Source organism: Danio rerio, chromosome 24 (assembly GCF_052040795.2).
Source record: "Danio rerio strain M-AB ecotype USA chromosome 24, GRCz13ab, whole genome shotgun sequence".
Taxonomy (NCBI): domain Eukaryota; kingdom Metazoa; phylum Chordata; class Actinopteri; order Cypriniformes; family Danionidae; genus Danio; species Danio rerio.
Genome location: NC_141044.1, coordinates 14,903,044 through 14,925,999, shown reverse-complemented (window position 1 = coordinate 14,925,999; position 22,956 = coordinate 14,903,044). Strand labels below are relative to the sequence as shown.

Here is a 22,956-nt window from a genome sequence, read left to right as displayed (position 1 = left end):
GCTCTGAAGAGTCTATCGAGGTGCTAATGTCCTATTATCAAACCCTTTGTGTTTGGAGAGGCCTCTTTAGGTATCAACAAGTTGCCCTTAATGTGCAAGTTCATGTTTAGATTAGTGACCCGACAATCGTATCCTCTGGCAGGCCAATTCAAAGCTTGTTGAGGGATGGGTGTTGGAGGGGGTCAATGAGTGTAGAAAAAAAGGACAATCCCCTCCCCTTCACCCTATCATCTCTTGACGCTTCGTTTGAGGTCCCCCCATTCTAATGCGCCCAACTTTGAAAGTCGTTTCCTAAGAAAAACAGATGACAGACATGTGAGGGTGAGTGATGGTGCAATGGAAGGGCTTTGTTTTCTCACCAAAGCCTGTGGCTGCTGGTGCGACGTGCCATCAGGGGGGTCTCGATAGGACGGTTTGAGACAGCGACGTTCAAATGGGGTTCAAATGGGCTAATGGGGTCTCGCCGCAGTGTGGTACTGCTTGACAAATGGGTGCTGATCAACCCGCTGCCTCCCGCTGAAAGCAGGGTCTTCAAACATAGGGAAAAGTGGCCTCTAAAATGGTGGACTTTGGGGGATGAAGAGAGGAAAGGGACTGGTATCACTAAACCACGACCTTGCGTCATCATTATTCGTTTTCTTCACTACACATCGCAAGCACTGATAAGAGCTGACATTCGACCCGAGCGGCTGATGATTAATGTCCAGAAGCAGAAGAGATGAATGAGCAATGTTAAATGACATTAAACATCTTAAACAGGCCAAAGAGAGATCACCAAATCAGCACCAAAAGAAGGAAGATCTAACACAATCTCAGGGCAATTCCTAACTTTTTGATTCAGTGACTAATTTGTATAAATTCATACAATCTCCTTTTATCAATTCAGTAGGATTTGCTTATCCATCAATTTCGATTGGGTTTAGGGGTAGGGTTGGGTACCATGCCCCCTTTTTAAAAAAAGAATGTTTTCGTCTGACTAAAATTAGCCACTAAACTGACAAAACATAAATAGTAATTATAAAAACACTATAATTTCCTCATAAAAACAGGCTGGAATAACTCATAAAACTGGCTAAAGCTGATTAAGTGTGTTTAATTTATAAATAGGCAGAGTAACCATTAAAAAAAACGAAGTAATTTATCTCAAAAATGCACCCATCCCAGCATAACAACCTCATGTGATTCCACACACGAGTCTTTTAGTGTGACCAGTCTAAGGTCAATGAAAATCCAGCTGCTTCTATTAAGCAAGAACTGCAGGAAACGTTCTGGGGGAAAACCACATGACAAAGGCTGCAACACATTACAGAATCTACATTTTTGTGTAAATTTTGTGTGTACATTTGCTTATGCCCATTTTTATCTATTCTATAGTCATCTGGCTTTCACCACATTAATGAAATAATATAAATTATTATTCTTATGTTTTTGTTTTATCATTATCACCATCATTATTGGTTTAGTTTTTTGTGGATTAGGTCCTTTTTGTATTTAAACTGCTTTTCAAGCATTGGAAATCCTCATTTTTCTATATATACTGGATTTATATGCTTAAGTAAAATGTTAATATTTGTTTGAAAACTTGAGTGGTCTGAAAACATTTCTACCAAATTTTAAATGAAACCTTGTTTCAAGAAATAGACAACTGGTCAAAACGGTTTCAAATCAGGCTTATTAAATCAGCATATCAGAAAGTTTTCTGAATCATCATGGGACACAGAGGAGTGATGTAATGGCTGCCAAAATTCAATTACATTTCAAAATATATTGATATAGATTTTTGACAATTAAATAAATGCAACCTTGGTGACTTACAAATTGTTGATAATTTTTTAAAGGGAAAAAAAAGAAAAAAGGATTATCAAACAGATTTTAATATGGAAGTGAATCGGAAATGGCTCACCTAAAGAAATGCTTTAGGTGAGCCATTTCCGATTCACTTCCATATTAAAATCTGTTTGATAATACCTCGGCCTCTAGTCATTTCTGCTCAACTTGTCCTTAGCTTTTTTAATACCGAACAGTTTGAGTGCATTTTTATCCCACTGACAGATCTGCTATAAACATCATCATTTTATAATGTATTTTCTATCCTCTAACCTTGCCATTTAATTAACAGGTCTTTGCTTGGTGCACTTTTGGAGCATATTTAGCCTTGGAAAAAAATAATCCTCTTAGAAAAAATAATCCTTCTCCAAACAATGAAGATTAGACAAGGCCCTTTTGGTTGTGTTTTTACGTAACAGATTTCTTACAGGTGCCATTGTAGGTGACAGAGACATTATGCAAGGCTTAGTCCATGTCAAAGAGAGAAGACTAGAACAGCTGCCGAGCTAAGTAACATGCGAGACCCCTGACAGAGGCGGCCTGCTGTACTAACGTCTCCAGCCCTGGGCCGAAGAAGACTTCAAACAGCCCAGCACCCGGCGGGAGATCTTCTGAAGATGGACACAGCAGCCTCTCGGCCATGAATCAGGCCTGTCAATAGCTGCCCATCCTCTCAACAGGTGTCCGAATTGTCGCACAATCACTTTCTCCTCGCTTGTCAAAATGAAAAAGCCATTTCCCAACCAGAAAAATGCATTCTCAGTGTGAACGGGTTTCCTGTTGCAAACAAGCAGACACATAATGAAATGTACAAGATCCAAGGGCTAGTATTAATTGCTTGAGCACAATGTCTCAGTTCTGTTAGGAAGCCAAAGTGGAGATTTTGTGCTTATGTATAGATCAAAAAGTAGGCTTTTAGAACTTTTCATGCCATTTATGCTTCCCACAGACTCAACTGAAATAGTCTGGCAGAGACATTAAAGGGATGGCCCACTCAAAAATAAAAACTTGACTGAATAAATAAAAGATTTGACTATAAAATGAAAGTCAGTGACAAGACAGTCACTTCGGAGCCATTGAGTTCACTATACAGACAAAAACAGTTCCTTAAGATATCTTCAGGTTTGGAATGACATAAGAGTTTATATAATGACAAAAATTAAGTTCTGGGTGAACTAACCCTTTTAGTTAAGCCAACTCGTTTGAAACGCTCTGCCAAATGGCCATTATATTTATTCTATAAGAGCAAAAACAGAATGCAGGGAATCCGTCGTTGAGTTTGGGGAACGTCTGGCCTTTGACGGTCAGCTCTTAGTCTTCATTTGAAAACTTCAGAAACTGCCAACTTCAAAATCTCCCCTGATGTATGAGGTTGCACTATTCCCAGGCCTCAGCTTGAAGGCTGGATGCAAAGGCTCTTGGGAAAAAAGGAGCCAGCTGAGCACAGCGTGCACACGCAGCAGCAGCCAAATTCGCCCTGTCACATTCGATTTCAGGGCCTCCATGTTGTATAAGCAACACCTCGTGCAGGGCTCTGTGAGCACTGCGCTTTGACATGTTTGTTGCCGCTGTGGTCTGACACTTATGTTACTTCAGCTCTGCAGAACATGGACAATTTAAAGGCTCTAACAAGCCAAAAATGGACACGGCGTTCCACAAATTAAACATTTTGGAAATAGCATGCTGGACCAGTTCAAACGACTTTTGAAGTGCTATTTTCATAACCACACTTACAGAGACACTAAAACCACTTTAGTGAAGAGAATCTAAACTGGCATTCGAAAAAGATAATAACCTTGCAGCAAGTATGGATTTTGGCCCTCCGGTGAGTTCAGTGCCTCAAGGAGACGAGTGAATGCAAACATATGCTGGGCAGATGGCATTGCGTAGCTGGCACAGGGTCGGCGGGGGCGCTCAGCTGTATATCTAAGACACCCAGGCCCTCCAGGAATGCACACAGAGGGCCAAGGATCAGGGCAGGAGGGGCGTCAGCCTATGGGGGCTTGAGGCCTTCTTTTGCAGTGAGAAAGAGCAGGGCCCTAGGCCCTGTAAACTGACAGGCTCTGCTGGAGCCAGGAAAGTGCAGAAGCAACTCTACACGGCTCTCTGCAGGACTCTGTCAATTCTACCAATGAGCAAGTGTCAAAATGAGACTAAAGACTGCTATGGGAAAAAAAATGTGGATTATGGACTCTCAAAGTTAAACACCCTAAAAGCCTTCATGTGAAATAAAGCAACAAATTAGTGTTAGATTGCGTTAAAGTGGTAAGTTAGTGGCACCTCGTGGTACAATAACAATAACACAAGGCATGAAATCACTTTAAAAAAACATCCACCACTTTTGCTACCTGAGCAGATTATTCCTGAGACAGTCTGGAGTTCCATCTCTTATCAGTGTCCTGACTTATGAACTGATAAACACTAGAAGTTTTAGGAAAAATAGTTATTGATAGCCAATGATGTATATTTCAAAGAAATTCATTAATATTCTATCAGATTTCTATTACGATTCAATAGCAATTAATGAAAGCAAGATCCAGGCCATATGGCTTCAAATGTCATAATATAAATAAAGTGTTTTTATGTGTGCGGGGTGTGATATGTGAAATTCCAGTCTGAGAAATCTGGTAAACCTGTGGTGGAATGATCTTTGCACTCCCATTTATGACCATATTCAAGAAACAGCTGAAAACTAATCTCTTCCATGAGCAACCAATTGCAGACTGCTATGAAAAAAAAATGCAATAAAAGCATCCTTTTATTTTCTCTTCTCCTTAATCCCAAATGCAATTCCTTTATCTGTATTTGGTGAAGTAAATCTTGTAATTCTCACATATAGGTAACTCTAGATAAAAAAAAAACTTCCTATTAAAGCTTATTTTCTAAAAGGTTGGCTTACTCCAGAAGACAACTTTGAAATGCAATTGGTCAGTGGCAAAACTATTAGAGGTCAGTGTGGCTGGCTCTAGGACTATACTTGACATGAACATTTTGTCTGGTTCATATTTTTTATTCACTAATCAAGGTCAGATGAAAAATAAAAGTGCTAATAGATCAGATATGTTTTATAATATGAATTAGTTAACTGAATTAAGTGTAGCTTCTGTCTTAAAAAAACCTTAGGATTTGTTGCGGAAAAGCATAAAGGGCATGTCCAAATCCACTTTTGATACTTTAAAGATGGAAAAATATGGTTTGAGCCCTGATCTAACAGGGTTGTGCTTATTCTCTTAATGAGATAAAGGTAGGGACAGACAGAATCTGCGGATTTACGTGGAATTATTTCGGCAGTATTATAACTAAAAACTTAGTATATGAAATAAAAAATAATACATATAAACTTGTATTTAATGTTTACAATGCAAATCCAATTATATCCACTTTATTTGGTAAACAAAGCCAGTCTCTTATGTAATATATCTACTAGAACACAAAAAATAAACTGTATTGTAAATTAATCTTATACATTAGTCTGTAATATTACTGAACTTCACTTAAAAACTGAATAAATATAAATTTACACACATTTACCCTAATAAATAAACAAAATCAATGATGGGCTAAAATCTGCGGAATTCTGCAGGCACAAATTTTATGTGGGCTTAGTTATGGGTCTGTTTTGAGCATAACTTGCATTTAACCAGTCTCATCTCTCATTCCCTTTGAGAGCCAGTCGAGTCGCACCATAGCTGATTTGCTATATACATGGCAGATTTTGTAAGTAGAAAAACTGAATGCGTCACTAGCGTTTACTTTCTCTTTACTTTACTATTTACTTTCGTGGATCAAAAAAACAGTTTAGTACGAACTCCACTGAAGACATCCATTAGCTTACATGTTTAATTTTGATTGTTAAGCGCAAAGATTTGTTTAAAAAAAAATTCTGAATTCAGGTCTAATTTCCAGGAAACTAAAAAATGAAAAATAATAATAAAGTGTGCTAAAAAAAATATCCAAATACACATCCTATATATATGCCCCATATGCATCAGATGCATACAGTATTATTGTTTTTATTAAACCAATATAAATATGCAAATAAAAATGAATACTGCAAATAATAACATTATAATAATGCAAATTGCCATGAATGATCTGAAAAAAAGAGTAGTCATAGCATTTTATTTTTCTTTCAGCTTAGTCCCTTTATTTATCTGGACTCGCCACAGTGGAATGAACCGTCAACTTATCCAGCATATGCTTTACACAGCGGATGCCCTTCCAGCTGCAACCCATCACTAGGAAAGTCATAGCATTTATATACTGCTATTCCATATTTTGTACTCTGAAATTCTTTATACTCACAGTAGTTTTCTCATCTGTCATTTATATATATTTTTTCATTATTAAGAACAAAAAGCAAATCTAAATGTTGACTTTAGGGTGCTAACAAAGAACAGAAAAAAAAGAAAAATCTCTACTGTAAATAGTATAATAATAACATACATAAATGTCACAAAAACTGAAATATACAATACAATACAAAACATAGTTTTGCTGGTATAAACTGATATTTCAAGAAAGCAAATCAATAAATGGAATTAAAGATGTTAGATACTGATACACTCTTCTCTTATGGGCTGATAGTCTTCATTTAATCTGAATGACAGGATATTTGTAATCTCCAGGAAAGAGTTATCAGTGGACCCCATCATATTCCCACTGGCTACAGAGTTATTGAGATAAGAGTCCATCAGAACACGTGCTTCAGCCCACATGCATTACCAAAGCCCATCTCTTTACATGTGAGGCTGATTCTTTAACCCTGATCACGCATGTCCACCTACTCTGAGCTGTTAATCTCACACGTAATTGACAGAGCTCTAATTTGCTTGAAACAGGGGAAACCATTGCACATTTCACACAAGAGCAGTTATACGTCTATAAAGACTGGAGTATAAAATTCAGTTATGCAGATGCTGTAAAATCTAAAATTGCCATTTCTATTATAACAAAATTATATAAAATTACTATGAAATTGTTTTATTCTATTTTTGTTACAGCAAGATGATTCTTATTAATATTGTTTCAACTCATTATTATTATGCTGATTACACAGTTAATATATAATGATGAATATATATTTACTTATTTTATGATCAAATGATAATTATACATCTCTCATACTATATAGTATTCATTGAATTTTATTGTTATTATAATTATTATTATCATCATCATCATTATCATCATCATCATCATCGACATTATTATTACAAAATAGAATAAAAATGCAATGAATATTAATTAAAATGAATTAATACTATAGTATATTCCATCGGTACTTGTTGGCTCAGTGGTTAGCACTGTCATCTCAAAGCAAGGTTGCTGGTTTGAGTCCTGGCTGGGTCAGTGGGTGTTTCTGAGTGGAGTTTGCATGTTCCCCCGTGTTGGCATGGGTTTTCCCCAAAAATCCAAAGACATGCGGTATAGGTGAATTTAATAAACTAAATTGGAGTGTGTGAATGAGATATGCGAGTATGGATGTACTGGGTTCAAAAGGGCATTTGCTGTGTAAAACATGGTGGATAAGTAGGTGGTTCATTCTGCTGTGACGACTAATGAATAAAAGGACTAAGCCAAAGGACAATGAATGAATTAATGAATGCTATAGTATAAAACAAACAATTAAATAAATAAATAGCAATGTAGAGGCTGTTTTTAAGGCAAGTCAGTGCCTCAGTCTCCTCCGCAAGCTGTGTTCTACTAATGTTAGTACACAGACTTTAATCTCTTAAGGCCCAAGGATTTTTTTTACATGTTTTTAATTATTATTATTATTATTATTATTTGTCATTGCTATTTGGGCTTATTGGAAACTAATTATAAATAAATCTAAGTATCATCTTTTGATACGATGTATTTTTAGAGAAAAATGATGTCATATATGTGGATTTGTGGTTTAAATTTACATAAAACACTTTTTCCTGGCGTTTTTTTAATGCATATATAACATATAACATTTTTTTGAGCATGTTTTGACTATCAGAGAGTAAAAATAAAATTTTTCCCCCATTTTGGATAGTTCAAAATTGTGTTTGGAACATTTCATATGCTTCAAAACAGTTGCAGGATAACACTATATGTCTATAACAAAATATAAAACATTCAATTTTATAGCCACTTAAGACCTAAACTGTGCTGTCCACGTGTGTGGCCACTTAAGCCCTAGGAGGTTAAACATGGCATATGGATCATTTATAGAAAGTGCTCTCACATACAATATTGTCTCATGGTTTGGTAACACAACACTTAAACAGAAGAAGAAATGATCGCAAACTATCAATCAGGCAAATGAGATAACTGGTCACAAACAACATTTGCTGCAGATTCTATTTGACTCTTTTATGGAAAAAACTGCAGTTGTGATTTTTAAAGATAATACACATCCCTTTCACTCAGCTTTTTAAGTCTTACCATCAGGCCTTCGGTTTAGAATTCCTAAAGCCAGAAGAAATGCTAATAAAAAGTCATTTGTCCCAATTGTTTGATGTGAATGAGGTCACTGTCAAGAATGATCTGCAGTAATATGTGTGGGGCTAATTTTAGTTTTAAAATTTTTAACTTATGTTGTTGTCTTGGTGAGTGTTGCTATTGTGTGAATGTATGCAGTTGTTGTCTTAAATCCAGTGCTAAAAGACAACTTTCGTTTCTGTGCCAAGCAGAACGGACAATAATGTTTAAACTAAACTAAATAAATACAAACCAAAGGGAAAAAAAATCTATCAATAATAATAAAAACAAACAAACAAATCAACAAATTAATCAATCAAAATAGGGAAAACTATGCTACCATGAGATGAATAAAACAGTCTAGTTTTATTGCAAACTCCATTGTTACAGAACAGATCTTAATTTTTATTACGTGTAAAAAATTTGAATGCTTTCGCACATTCTGTAACTCAGCCATGCAGTCACTGAAGGTCGCTGCTTTATTTTTTCAAATCTTTTTTTTTTTTTTTCAATCTTTCAAAAATGAATAAAGCTAGTAAGCACAGCAGGGCAAGCTAGCCTTGATCCACCACAAACTGCACTGAAAGAAGCCCAGCTCTCTGGATTATCGCTGGAAGCAGTGACTGCAAACTGTGGGGCAGTGGAGAAACTTGGGCCAAAAAGTGTCACAATCCAGAACCACCCCGGGTTCATTGTTCTGACTCCTTTTGTGGCTGGACGCCACTGTACTAAGGAATCTGGAAAAGAAAGGCTCCCTAACAGTCGGTCATGCACCAGTGCTTTTGGCAACAACAAGTCCATGGCCTATATTGCCTTCATTTTTGCTCTGGCGGCTGTGTCCCCACAACAGAAATCCCTATTACTGGTTATAGAACGGGCTTTATTAGAGAGTGGAGCTTTGAAGGGCAGAACAAAAGAGTGTCCTATGTTTAGATTAGATAATGTAAGCAACCGCTTTTCTGCATGGATGACACTACACAATAAGCCACCTCATGAATACTAGCCAGCCCCGATCCTAGGGTTCTTTTTTGTTTCATAATTACAGCAAGAAAAATGAAAAAAGAAAACCTAATCAAATGCGGTCTGGTCTGTCACTAAATCACGCTTATCATTAACAATGGGGATAATGGCTGTGCGCGTTCTGATTGCCTGAACGAACGGCTGGTGATAAAATCTCAAACTGCGCTGGTAAGAAAACTGGCTGCGTATAGGCAGAAATATCCAAGGAAACTTTCCAAACAAACAATGCAATAATATTTCTTCGCACAACATGTTCTCCCCAATGAATCTTCATAATGAACAACTTTTAATAAGAGCACATGACGCTTTCAGGCCTGTCAGCACAATTCTGTCAGCTGGATTACAATTTTTTCCGATATTCATTTTGTATTCCAAAGCAATCAACGAATCGGCATGCGATGTGGGCAAACGGCTAGAAAAATCGTGGGAAAAACATGATGAAATACCAGCCTGTTAAATAAATCATTTCTACAAAATCATTTGTCTCTCAAACTCATTTGACAAATAAATACAAAGGCACCCAAAACCTTTGGGCACTTTAACATCTGGAAACAAATGAGTTTTTTTTTTTCATTTTACCAAAAAAACATTTTACAATCTTTTGTCTGAGGAGTTTTTCTTCTACAGCTCTTTGATATAAATGCCATTTTGTTTAATATGTTCATCAGAAACACATATGTCTGGTGTAATACCATTCAGGCAGACAGTATACAAATAATTATAGAACATTAAATTGAACAACAGACAGACTGACAGATCATAAAATGATAACACAATGGAACAACAGAATCACAATAAGATTAAAGAAAGGAATCATAGCAAGAAAAATAAAGAAAAAATGACAAATATAACAGAAATAACTTTAAATAAATGAATAGAATGAAAAACAGATGGATGAAATGAAAGTGGACGAAACACTAGATAGATCTCTGAAACGATAGACAGAGGAAAGAACGACATATAGAACACTAGATTGAATGCAAGATATGGAATTCTAGATATATCACCGCAATGAAAACAGAATAGATAAAATGATAGATAAATACTAGGGATGTGACGGTATCAGAATTTCACGGTACGGTAATACCTCGGTATGAATGGCACGGTACGGTATTTATTGAATAATTTACAGGAAAAACAAAACTAATGAAAATACTCCAAAAAAGTGCCAAAAGTGTCAATGACATACAAATTAGCCATCTATCTGTAAGCTTTGAAACAGAAATTTCAATTTTTCAATTTTAATAACAAAAAATTATTAAACCATGTAAAAAAATAAAGTTTCAATTTAGTATTGTTGAAAACTCATCACATTCAACATTTAATCACTCACTCACCCACTAACTTAGATAGAGATGGGTTTTAAGGAAAATTATCATATAACTATAATCTGGTAAAAGCTGGTATCTCTGGGCATTTACAATGTCCCCTGCAATAGAAAAAACCCCTCTCATTTGGGACTGAGGTTTCTGGGACAGAGATATGACTTGGCCCAGGTTGACAGCAGTGGGTAACGTTGTGCATTGTCTTTGCCCCACTTGAGAGGACAAGCCATGAGTGAGATAGAGGTCTCTTTGCAGTATAAGTCAATGTCTGCATCAATCTGAACAGTGTGCTGTATTCTGCAGTCTCCATGACTGTTATTAGTCGTATTCCACAACTTGTATTTCACCACAGTCTGGCAGTGCCTGCATACCAGTTTTTTTTTGTCTGTCACCTTTTCTCCTTTCTCTTATCTTTTTAGAGAGAAACCGAAATGCTTCCACACATCCGATTTAAAACCCGCCTTGGGTTCGATCATTTCCACCTTTTTTTTATCCCTGCTACTAGCAGAACACTCCATTTCCACATTACTGGATCTGTAGCGACAACAGACCGCAAAGGATGATGGCCACGCCTTGGCTGATGGGAAATGTAGTTTCCGCTACCTCTCATTCGCTTCATTCAACTGAGCAAATTTTCTCAGAAGACCTATAGTTTTATCGACTCATGCGACTATGGTAATACTACCGCAATACTACGGTAATTGCTATTGCGGTATGACGGTATTTACAATACCGTTACATCCCTAAAAGATACTGTAGATAAAACATCAGAAAGATGATATGGCAAAGATAAAAAAAATGACAGAACAATTCATGGAAAGATAGAAAGGTAGATAGAATGATTTGCCGACAGATAAAATAATATTACAATAAATAGATCGGTATTACACTGTAACAATAGCTACAATAGAACGATAGAACGATGGAAAGAAATAACAATAGATTAATCTAACAAATGATAGAACGCTCTAATGAATGATAGAGCAGTCTAATAAAAGATCCAACGTTGGGTAGAATGACCTAACGAATGATAGAATGATCTAACAAATGATAGAGCTATCTAACAAAAAAATAGAATGATCTAACGACTGAGAGAGATATCTAACAAAAGATAGAATGATCTAACGAAAGATCTATCATACTACAGAATGATCTAAATGTTAGAGCAATCTAACGAACGAAAGAACAATATAACAAAAGATCTAATACAGGACAGAACAATCTAATAATCGATAGAGTGATCTAACAAAAGATAGAATGATCTAACAAAAGATCTAACAAACGAAAGTATGATCTAACAAATGATAGAGCAATCTAAGAAATGATAGAATGATCTAAATAAATATCTAACAAACTACTGAACAATCTAACGAAGAATACAACAATCTAACGAACCATATACCAAACAATAGAGTGAACTAACAAATGATAGAATGATCTAACCAACGACAGAATGACAGACCAATTTAACAAATGATAGAATAATAGTATGATCTAACAAACGATAGAATAATAGAACAATCTAACAAACGATAGAATAATAAAACAATCTAACAATTGATAGAATAATAAAATGATCTAACAAATGATAGACCACTCAATAGAATGGTCAACTGATACAAATGATTGATCAATAATAAAATGATCTAACAAACGATGGAATAATAGAACAATCTAACAAACGGTAAAATAATAGAATGATCTAACAAACGATAGAATGATAGAACAATCTAACAAACGATAGCATAATAGAACGATCTAACAAACGATAGCATAATAGAACAATCTAACAAACAGTAGAATAATAAAACAATCTAATAAAGTTAAAATAACAGAACAATCTAACAAACGATAGAATAATAGAATAATCTAACAAACGATAGAATGATCTAACAAACGATAGATTAAAAGAATGATCTAACAAATGATAGAACAATCTAACAAATGACAGAACTATCTAACAAACCACAGAATGATAGGAAAATTTAACAAATGATAGGCAGAAAGAATGACAGACAGATAGATAGATAGATTGACAGATAGATAACCTGGTCATGGCTAGCTGGAATGGAGCTCCCAATGCCGTGAAAGGTCATCTGCACAGGTGAGAGGGTCAGGTAAGTCATGAACTCTTTGTCAGTTTGCCGGTCTGAGTACTGCACCTGCAGGATAAGAGAAAATAAAGTATTAAATATTTAATAATGTATTTTACAGCACGTACTGTTCTGCATTCATGACCTTGGAAAACTTGTGTGGGAAAACTATGAACTGGATCCTCGAACTTGACTTGGCAGGTGGTGCTCAATTCTACTGGATACCAGCAGTGGTTTTAGATTTTGATCTTCGTCCTAGTCAATGCTTCACAAACTATGCTTTTTTCAAGCGCTCTGACAGGGAGTGATACAGTGATTTAGCGGAGAGCTTTGGCCCCGTTTGGGGTTTCTCAGAACACCTCTGCATGTCAAGCTCTACTCAGCAACACCCAATGGTTTGTGTGTGTGTGTGCGCGCGTGCTGTGTGTAAGGATTTTGCACTATCCCATGCCACTTTGATCATGTAATGCCTGACCTATATACATATTATCTGCATTTAAATATTTTATAAGCAGAATAGTGAATGAATATGAAATAAGATTGCTTTGGTGGTGTTTTTACAGAACAAATTAGTTTTGGGAAAACACTCTTTTAAAACACTCTTGTATGTGTGAGAAACCAGAGGGTGTGGATCTATACATTGTACACATTTGGGAAAAAGTGTCAGTTGTTTCACAGCTATACCACACATGGCTTCTGGATGGCTGGATAAAATGTGTGACTGACTGCTTCCAGAAAGATTCCAGAGAAATATAGTTTAGAGTAGTGTTTCTCAAAGTCCAGACCAATCTCCATTTCATATTTCAAGATGTATTTAAGATATAATTGAGTGTAAGGGAATAAAACTGTGGATTTCATACAGTAAGAATTGAATATTCAAGTTCTAAATCATATGATTTGTTGTTTCTTTTTGCCGATGGTTTGAAATGAAAGCAAAGTGTAAGATATATAAAATTGTCCCATGTGCCTTTGTTTTCAAGACAACCAAGTCTTCACCGAAGTGAATGTTTTGGATGGGTGCATGAAAGTTTTCAGAAAGAAAAATTGCCAAAGAAATTTGAGTTTTAAAAGATGTTTGGACCGAGGTATGCGTTCATTTTGTTAAATAATTATTTCACTTTTGCACTAGTAATTAATGTATTTTTAAGCACAAAGGGTATTTTAATCGATTTTACTGGTTGATTTGTTATAATTATGTCATACCTGTCAACGTTTTTTGCGCAATTCTCCAGTATTTTACAGTTCTATCCCGCTATCATCCCGTAAAGGTATTTTCCCATATTTCTCCCATATTTTCAATCTTTCTATGAAGGGGTGCAATAAACATTAAAGAGCCAATCCTCCCTATACGCAAACCATACCGCTGAACCACAAGGGGATGCCCCTCACTCTTAAATGAAAAATTAATGTGAATCTGTTCTTCTGTGCTTTTGTTTTATTTAGGCATAAAAACATTGTGGATATCCTATATTTTGACGGCCCATTGTTGACAGGTATGGATTATGCATGTTTAAAAAAAAATTTTCTTTTGTTATAATCAATTTTTTCACGCTTTTGGCATTGATGAAAATTCAGATTTGGGACCTTTGAAATTAGCATCTGAGAACCCCTGGTTTAGAACAAGACAATATGAATTACACACAAGTATCTTTGGAAACATATATACAGACACAAACAAACATAACTGACAGATGCATAGCTCAAAGACAATCTGACGGGTTGATTGTCCACAGAGAAGATAAAATGCAATTAAAAGAAATATTCTGTCATGTGGCAGTACACTTAAAAATGTCCTTGATATATTACTGAACACCATTTTTGTTCAACTGCCACACTGTTTAACACTACATGCAAAGAGAATTAAAAGACTTTGTTAGAATACCAACAGACATGAAATGAATGGGGGGGAAAGACAGATCGACAAAATGACACAACAGGTGAGTATATGATAGAATGATGGATGGATAGAGGGAAATATGGATGGATGGAATGAAGGATTTAATGATAAATGGAATGAGGGATGGAATGACTAAAAAATGGATGAATGGATGGATGGATGGATGGATGGATGGATGGAATGATAAATAGACAGAAAGAATGCAACAATGGATGGAATGGATGGGCAAAACGGACGAACAGATGGAGGGAACAATGGATGGATGGATGGATGGAACAATGGATTTATGAAACCAATATAGATTTCAATATGGATGGATGAAACAATGGATGGATATAACAATGGAATGAAGGAACGATATACATAGATGGAGCGATGAATGAATGGATGAAACAAAGGATGGACGGATGGAAGAGACAGACAGACAGACAGACAGACAGACAGATAGATAGATATTTTTAACTGTTTTAACTGTATCCAGAATCACATTATTGCAAAGAACCAATTGAATGGCAGACTAACACTGTAGACAGAATGACAGAATAATAGTTTATAGGATAAAATTATAAACAGAACAACAGATAGATGGCGAGATGAGTTCATTCATTTAGAACTCTTAAGCAGTCAGTGCATGAAAGTGAAATGTTCAGAGATAAAAAACAAATCAATGACTGCAGCAGCTGAAAGACTCAAGGAATCTTTCACTCCATGAAAGCGTTTATGTTTAGTTTCCAAGTGGTCTGATGTTCCAGATCCATAGGGCATTCCACTCTGAAGAGTGTTTTAAAGACAATGTTAACAAGCACAATGCGTGATTGGCGTTCACAGCTCCAGGAAACAGGAACTCTGACATAAACATCTAGAGTCTGGTAAAGAGGAGTAATGACCGGCTTCAGTGAGTTTATTTTTTGTTATTTTTTACACCAACAGATCATGCTCTGTTATTAGGGGTTGTGAATTTAGTGCATAAAGTCTCCAAATGTGTGCCCAAAAAATAAAAAATAAATAAAAAAAAATAAAAATTCCAAAATCATTTTTATTGGCAATTGAATTTAAGCAAATACGTAACTAATCATACTTGTAATATGCTTAGTAACTGAAAAGGGGGTTAAAAGTATTGAGCTTAAAATGTTTTATTTTTTTGTAAGTTTAAAACTGCTTAAAACTAGGTTTTCCCTGCCAACTGAATTGATTGACAGCTGCGTATTAACATGTCTCTGTAGTAACGCGTATAATCATATCAACAAGACAGGACGTGGTGCAATGCAACTGAAATTAAAAGATCTGTTCAGCTCTCTGTGATTATCAATCATCATCAAATGTAATCAAATTAGTTTTACAAGTTTAAAACCTTTTTAAAACAGTGCATGTTTGTAATGAATTACAGCAATTTTACCATTTTTACTTAAGTCACATGTCAGTATAATTATAAAAGAAGATGCTTCAATCCCGGTTTGTGAATGTTAAATCAGGTTTATTTTGTGCATTAACATAACAGATATCTATACAGCAGTGGATATTAACGGATATCCATGCAAAAACAGTGCAAAGTTAAATTCACGCACTGTGTGTCAGAGTTTGCGTTTACAATGTACTGACCTTGTGTGTGACTCATCGTAGCAGAAAGAACTGAATTAACTCCACAACATATACATCAAATAAACAAAGGAAAAATTCTTACTGTAGTATTTCTCACAAACATTACGCAAGATTTGCTTCCTTCATGTCTGTCACTGAGCTGTTTATCTGATGCAGCAGAAGACAGAGACGCACTCTGACAGCAACATGAGAACAGTGGGCAGGGAGAACTAGCTCACTTGCATTAAAGGAATAGGCAAAAAAAACAGCTACAATGCACTCAAAGCAGAAAATTCCAATAATCTGAAAGGTATAATAAATAATCTGATGGGTGTTTTAAGCTGAAACTTTATAGACACATTCTGGAGACACAAAAGACTTTCCTTAAATCTTGAAAAAAGGGGTAAAACAGGTGTCCTTTAAGGAGCAGTTCAGTAAAAAAAGTAAAAATATTCATTATGTATTGATACATTTAGTGACCCATTATATTATATCCCTATATAACATCAAACTTAAAAATACATAAACATATTTTTTTCTTCAATAATGGTGTTTCACACCCATTGTGTTTTACTGCCTATTTGTCACCTTACTATATATACATAAAATAACAATAACACACCTGGGCCAAATGAGTTTCATATTAATTACTCTAATGTGTTTGAGATTTAGCGCAAACACACCGCTGACTGTGTATCCGTTAGCAGTGCTGGGTTTGATTTAAAACTTTTCCTAATGCACTTAATTGTGGTGAAGTGTCGTCACTTTGAGAAAATAACTGCGGGCCACCATCAAACTCAACACACCCAGATGAGTGCCAGCTTCCTGTCAGCCTCAAGATTCATCTCCCTGACAAAGTCTGTTTTCAAAGATCGCTCCTCACAAAAACACACCACAGCCATACAGCTGGGCTCCATCAGAACCAAGCAAAAATCAGACCGTAAGGGATTAGCACGTCTAGCATGTGTTAGCTAATGAAAATCCCAGCGTAAACACCCGCTTCAGGAACAGAGAAAGGGCAAGAGGGACAGAAACAAACCGTCCTGTTCTTTGATGCCTAGACAGGAGATGCGTTTGATGTCGTTGGTGTATAAGATGGAGATGTGCGGTGGAAAAGATGTCAAGCCAAGTGTAGGATGCTGCCAGTGCTATTTGAAGTGCTTTTCAAAAAACAATGGTGTAAGAAAAACAATAAAAAAGAGAGAATAAACTGCGTCATGAGGCAGAGTTTTTGGCCCAGATGTTCAAAACATACATCATCTGAGAGTCTTTATTTTCATTAAAGTGGGATTTGCTACATAGCGAGGAAGAATAAAATTAAAACAAAATGGAGGATTCCCTCTTTGACTTAAGCACATGGTCTAGCGATCCTTATCTGAATAATATTTCTGGCGGATTTAACACACGAGTACGTCCGATAACATCATATTGCTTGCATATACACTAAACCAGCAGTTGAAGTCATAAAATGCCTTTGTTTATGCTGTATAACATATGCATTAAAAGAGATTGTCAATATATATATGATGCAGGTGTTGCTTTTTATTGTCCATTTTCTTGCACAGCTGTAAGGACTGGTATACTTCAAATTAAATCGACGAATGAAATTAAATTTAATATGAAAGAAAAAAGTACTATGTTTTTTTTTTTGGTTTCGAAAGTTTGAAAGTTCAAGAGTTCGATTTGGCTCCAAAACACCTTTGAGCTCTCATTGGAATGTGTCAACTACACAATCGGTGGACACATTCTGGAACTCCAAATTCTTTGACCTAATTTCTTTCTCCAGATTTACTTGCCATTCCACTGGTGTCGGACAGGAGAACATCTAAATAAAATAAAATAAAATAAAGGTGGCTAAACAAATACACTACTATTGAAGTAGCAGATGTATCAGATGTACTGTATCTGTAGGTGTCTGATCACTTTAGATTTTAAAGACTTGGAGGGAATCACACACCAGACCATAAGCCAATCTCGTCGCACCACATCTTCAATGAGTTTGCGAACACAGGAGGTGCCATTTGGTGTCTGTCCATGGTAAATGGAAACAATGTAAAAACTGAATGTTGTCGCTTCTCATGGAAACTGTACGCCAGATGTTTACAAAACTGTTTTTCTCTTGGAGCCAAAACCGTTGTGTTTAGGGTACATGTCAGCCTTTTTGAAGTTCTATTTGAAGAACTTCATTTAAAGTATACTTTATCATTTGGTTTATAAGAACTCAATGTATTGTCAGGAACTATGGGTATTAGGGGTGTGATGACATCTGACTGGCTTAGGAAGCCCATCTTAGTTAACGCTGATAGCCTTACGAGCAGTGCACCGACATTTACCCCTTTTCCACCACGTCAGTTCGAGTGTCGGTTTGGAGCCTGAGCCTAGTTCCAAATAATGCCTGATTCACACTAGCAGCCACTTTGTACAGTAGCTGCTTGTCGCTCTGGGTCGCAAGCTGCTGCAAACACAGGTCTGTGTAGGTCTACAGTACAGAGAATACAACTGGTCTCTGAGCAAGCTGGGAGAGGATCAAGTGAGCTCTACTGGTGCTCAAGAACGTCGCATATCTTACTTTGCATAAAGTTGGAGGACTGTTGTGCATGTAGACGGAGGTGGCTGGAAGTCGCTCACTCTAAATTGAACTGAACAGTCTTTTGTCACTTTGCTGCTTTGAGTTGCTCATAGTGTGAATGAGGCTTAAAGGGTCACGAAACACCAAAACACATTTTTTGAACTGTTGACAGTCGAATATATGTTCCACATTGCTAAAAACACTATTAGGACACCTCTATCTCACTAAAAAGTTAAAATTAGTAGTTTCTGCAATATTTCGAGCAAATTTCTACTTCCGGTTTGAAACTAATTTTTGAAGCTACGTCACGGCCATGAGACCTTAGCGTGTATTCCACCGTGTAGACTGGACATCTGTACCTAGGTTTACCGTATTATGTTTTCGAGTGTGCTGCATTAATGCAAGAGTAAGGCTTGGTTCAAACCAATCAGCGCGCTTTATTGTGCAACTTCATTAATATTCATTAATGTTACAGTGTTCAGACGGCAGAGAGACGCCACATTGTGTTGGCAAAACAAACGTGCAGTGTTGCTTTCATAATTTGCTTCAGTCAAGTTTTGTTTTCATTTTCTCTCTGTGAGAACGCAGCTGGACTCACGCGTGGATTACAGTGTACACGACGCGCGACAACAATAACTTACGTGTCTAGGAACATTGTTTTCCCGAGAGCTTTTCTCTTCTGCAAATGGAGATCCAGAATCGCTTGTAGTCTCCTCTTAATAAAGAGGCTGTCCTAGTTGCTTTGGATTGTGCTGTCTCTACAGATTTGGTAAGTGAACGACCAGTGGTCTTGGTTTATCCAGTTTGCTTGCATCAAACTAACTATTGCACCGAGTGTAAACATGCTAGCACCACAACCAAACTATTACCGTCGTGTAGGATTTTCACCGCATTTTGTGACCGGAATAACACACGCGGCTTACCTGACGAGTGCATCTAAGTTACAGAGAAATGCAGAGTTTTTTTTTTCTCATTCGCCATGCGGTATCAAACATTGCATGAAAAATACACTCTTGGAGCAGTTCCTCGAATTAAATATCTCGTTGGTCATGAGGGACATGAATTAATTCCCTGAATGAAAGTGCCAAACTGCAGTTAAAGCAGTTAATAATTTGGCAAACAATTTGATTACAGATGTCCATGTAAACACAGTCACTTTCTCCCCTGTGTGTGTGTTTTGACTCTGAGGCCGTACTCACACTATGTACAGTTGCCTCAAACCGGGCCAAAGCAAAGTTTTTTTCTCTCATTCGCCATGCGGTATTAAACATTGCATGAAAAATACACTCTTGGAGCAGTTCCTCGAATCAAATATCTCGTTGGTCACGAGGGGCATGAATTAATTCCCTGAATGAAAGTGCCAATTTGGAGTTAAAGCAGTTAATAATTTGGCAAACAATTTGATTACAGATGTCCATATAAACACAGTCACTTTCTCCCCTGTGTGTGTGTGTGTGTTTTGACTCTGAGGCCGAAGCACGCTTGTCCCCCCTCCCGTCTCCCCCGACGGCCCGCACTCAAACTAATCGGGCCTGGGCACGCTTACGTCATCAATGCTGCGCTGTGAGCGCTCTCGCTCAGTACAGTGGAGATTGCTCTTGTTATATCGTTTCAGTCGTTTGATATGCAGTGACATGCAGTCAAATATTTCGCCAAACAGTCCTTAGGGATGCGGTGACACGCAGTCAGATATTTTGCTGAACAGATCCGCCACTTTTGGCGCTCATAAACAATCATAAAGCTCTCGTGCTGCAGGAATGAGGAGGTTTGCTGAAGGTGCGCAGCTGTTGTGCAGTGAGGGGTTTGCGTATTTAACAAACGACGGCAGTTTGCGTTCATTAAACAGTAACAATGATTAATAAATCCATATGAAACAGTCCCTTAAAAGTCACGTCTTGCTTTCAGTTTCGGGCTTTGGAGCGTTTTGCACTCACACACAAGCGTACCGCGCCAAAGCTCAAGTGAACCGTGCACAGGTACACCTTTTCCAACCGGGCCAGGGCCGGCCAAGTGTACCATGCTTGAGCCCGATTCAGCGCACTCACACTTCTAAAACGATCCGGGAAATGGACCTAGGCACGGTACAGATGGCATAGTGCGAGTAGGCCCTGAAACTCAGCTAGTGGTCAAATCAACACTCCCACACCATACATCTTTTGCTCCTCCGACACTCCCCCCTAAACAGAGCTGGACACGCCTACTTTTTTGACTATTTCCAAAGTAGAGGTGGGAAAACACTCTGCTGAAACGAGGGGGTTTCATTGCCCTTTAAGTAGTTTTTCTTTCAACATCTAAAGCAGTGGTTCTTAAGTAGCACGAAAACATTGCAGAGCTACGTCAAGGGTTGAGAGCGGGATTACCCTGACCAACAAGTCAAACTAAAACACTATATTTAAAATAGCAGAAGATAATGCTGAACATCGTCACTACTAATCTCAAATATTCAAACTATGATATGCACGAACACACGACTGCCACTTATATTCTTCTTCTATATTTATTATGACGCTCTGCATGAACATAATCTATATAAACTATAGTGCAATGTAAGAACACATTGGATTCGCTGTGTTTTGGATAGCGATGTTGGTTGTTGAGTGGAAAAGTGGTATTACAGTGCAAGTGTACTTTGGCAAACCAAATTCAAGTTCAGGCTTACAGACTTTTCTCAATTCTTTATCTCTCTATCTTTGCTTCCTCTCCACAGATGTCATACTACAACAAAGGCAAAAACACACACAGACACAAAAATCTAAATTTATATAAAAAAACCTATATTTGAGGATTTCTATAATGCCTAAAAATGCAGTTCTTATGAATCCAGTCTTGTTTTGTGAGATATTTGTCTCAACACATCCCAAAATGATTTAAAAAATTCAGTTGCATGTGTTTTTTTTTTCACTCTGATTTTCAACTTTGTTTAATAACCATGGACCACAGTTTCAGACCCAAGTCTCTTTTTTATATTCTGAAGAAAAAAGGAAGTGGGGGGTCAACTATCCCCTTATTATTTTTCTGTATGATTGGTCTGAATATTTCTACAGTATATGAAATATGAAGGAAAATTGGTATAGAAGTAATGGTACAGAAGTAATTTTCTCTCAGAATCTGCAGATTTCACAAATAATTTCAAACAATCAAAAATTAAACAAAGACTCAAAAAGCATTTTCTTGTGAGACATAACCAAAATACTCTTAGTTTTAACAACTTTTTAAAGTGGTTAAAGTCTGAAGTCGTTAAGATAAAGCCCCACTTTTCCTTACCAAATATGGCTACTTTTACCACTAACATTGAAACTGCACATCAATGACAGTTCAACAATCTATCTATCTCTACACCCATACACTTTAAACCCCCACATAAAACATTCAAGAAAACAATTTTTCACTGATTACTGGCTCAGATTAGAGGCCACCATGCCCCAATGCCAGAAATATATTCTGAATCAAACCACTGGCCATAAATGGAGCGAGTCACCTTCAAAAGCCCATATCAATCCACTTCTGTAATTGAAATTATGAACCTGAAGCTATTGCGGAGTTACACAACTCCAGATGTCCTCGCATCAAATTAAATCACTTTCATATCATCAGTCAGTGCTTTGCCATTAGAGTAGAATAGTGGGTTACAGGTTATAAAGATGCCGCAGGTGGGCAGCATGGAAATATAAGAGTGATTAAAACTTATGAATGATTGGTCAAAATATTGGCTTGCAGGCTTTTATTATTGAGCTTTAGACTTAGTCAACTTAGTTCAACACATAGTTCAGATGTTGTTTTTTTTAAATGAGTTCAAAAGAGCTCGCTGTTTTAGGTGCGTGTTGCTTCACATAAAAATTAGTTTCGCCTTTCTGCCTGACGTAACAAGGAGGCGGTTTGAAACAGAGACACGCTAAGCTAGGATCAGCATTCAGCTGTACATGTATGACTCGGACACAGACCAAGCAGAGGGTACAAAATCCTTTGTGTCTCTGTATAGTTTTACAGCCAACTGTGTTTCAGTTTCAAGTGCCGAGCTTGTACACCGAGACTAATAACCACGCACACTGAATTAACTTTGATTGAGTCACCAGATGTGCCGCTCGAAGCCGCGACACAGCACACTAGACACTCTCAGTGGCACGGTAGAAACATGAAGTGTCCCGAATCGTCGCGCCACGCAGCGACATGCATTCCAGAACTCCGAACACAGGC

The 22,956-nt window shown here is 37.0% G+C and overlaps 1 protein-coding gene across 7 annotated transcripts in view; it reads right to left on the bottom strand.

The window, feature by feature from the left end:
- Positions 1 to 22,956, bottom strand: part of stau2 (staufen double-stranded RNA binding protein 2) — a 223,198-nt gene that overhangs the window by 59,700 nt on the left and 140,542 nt on the right. For 6 of the 7 annotated variants that reach the window (XM_087308326.1, XM_087308327.1, XM_087308329.1 and 3 more), the window contains 1 exon segment: positions 12,674 to 12,787. In XM_087308326.1, coding sequence (XP_087164452.1) covers positions 12,674 to 12,787 — 114 coding nt within the window. 7 annotated transcript variants of the gene reach the window in all.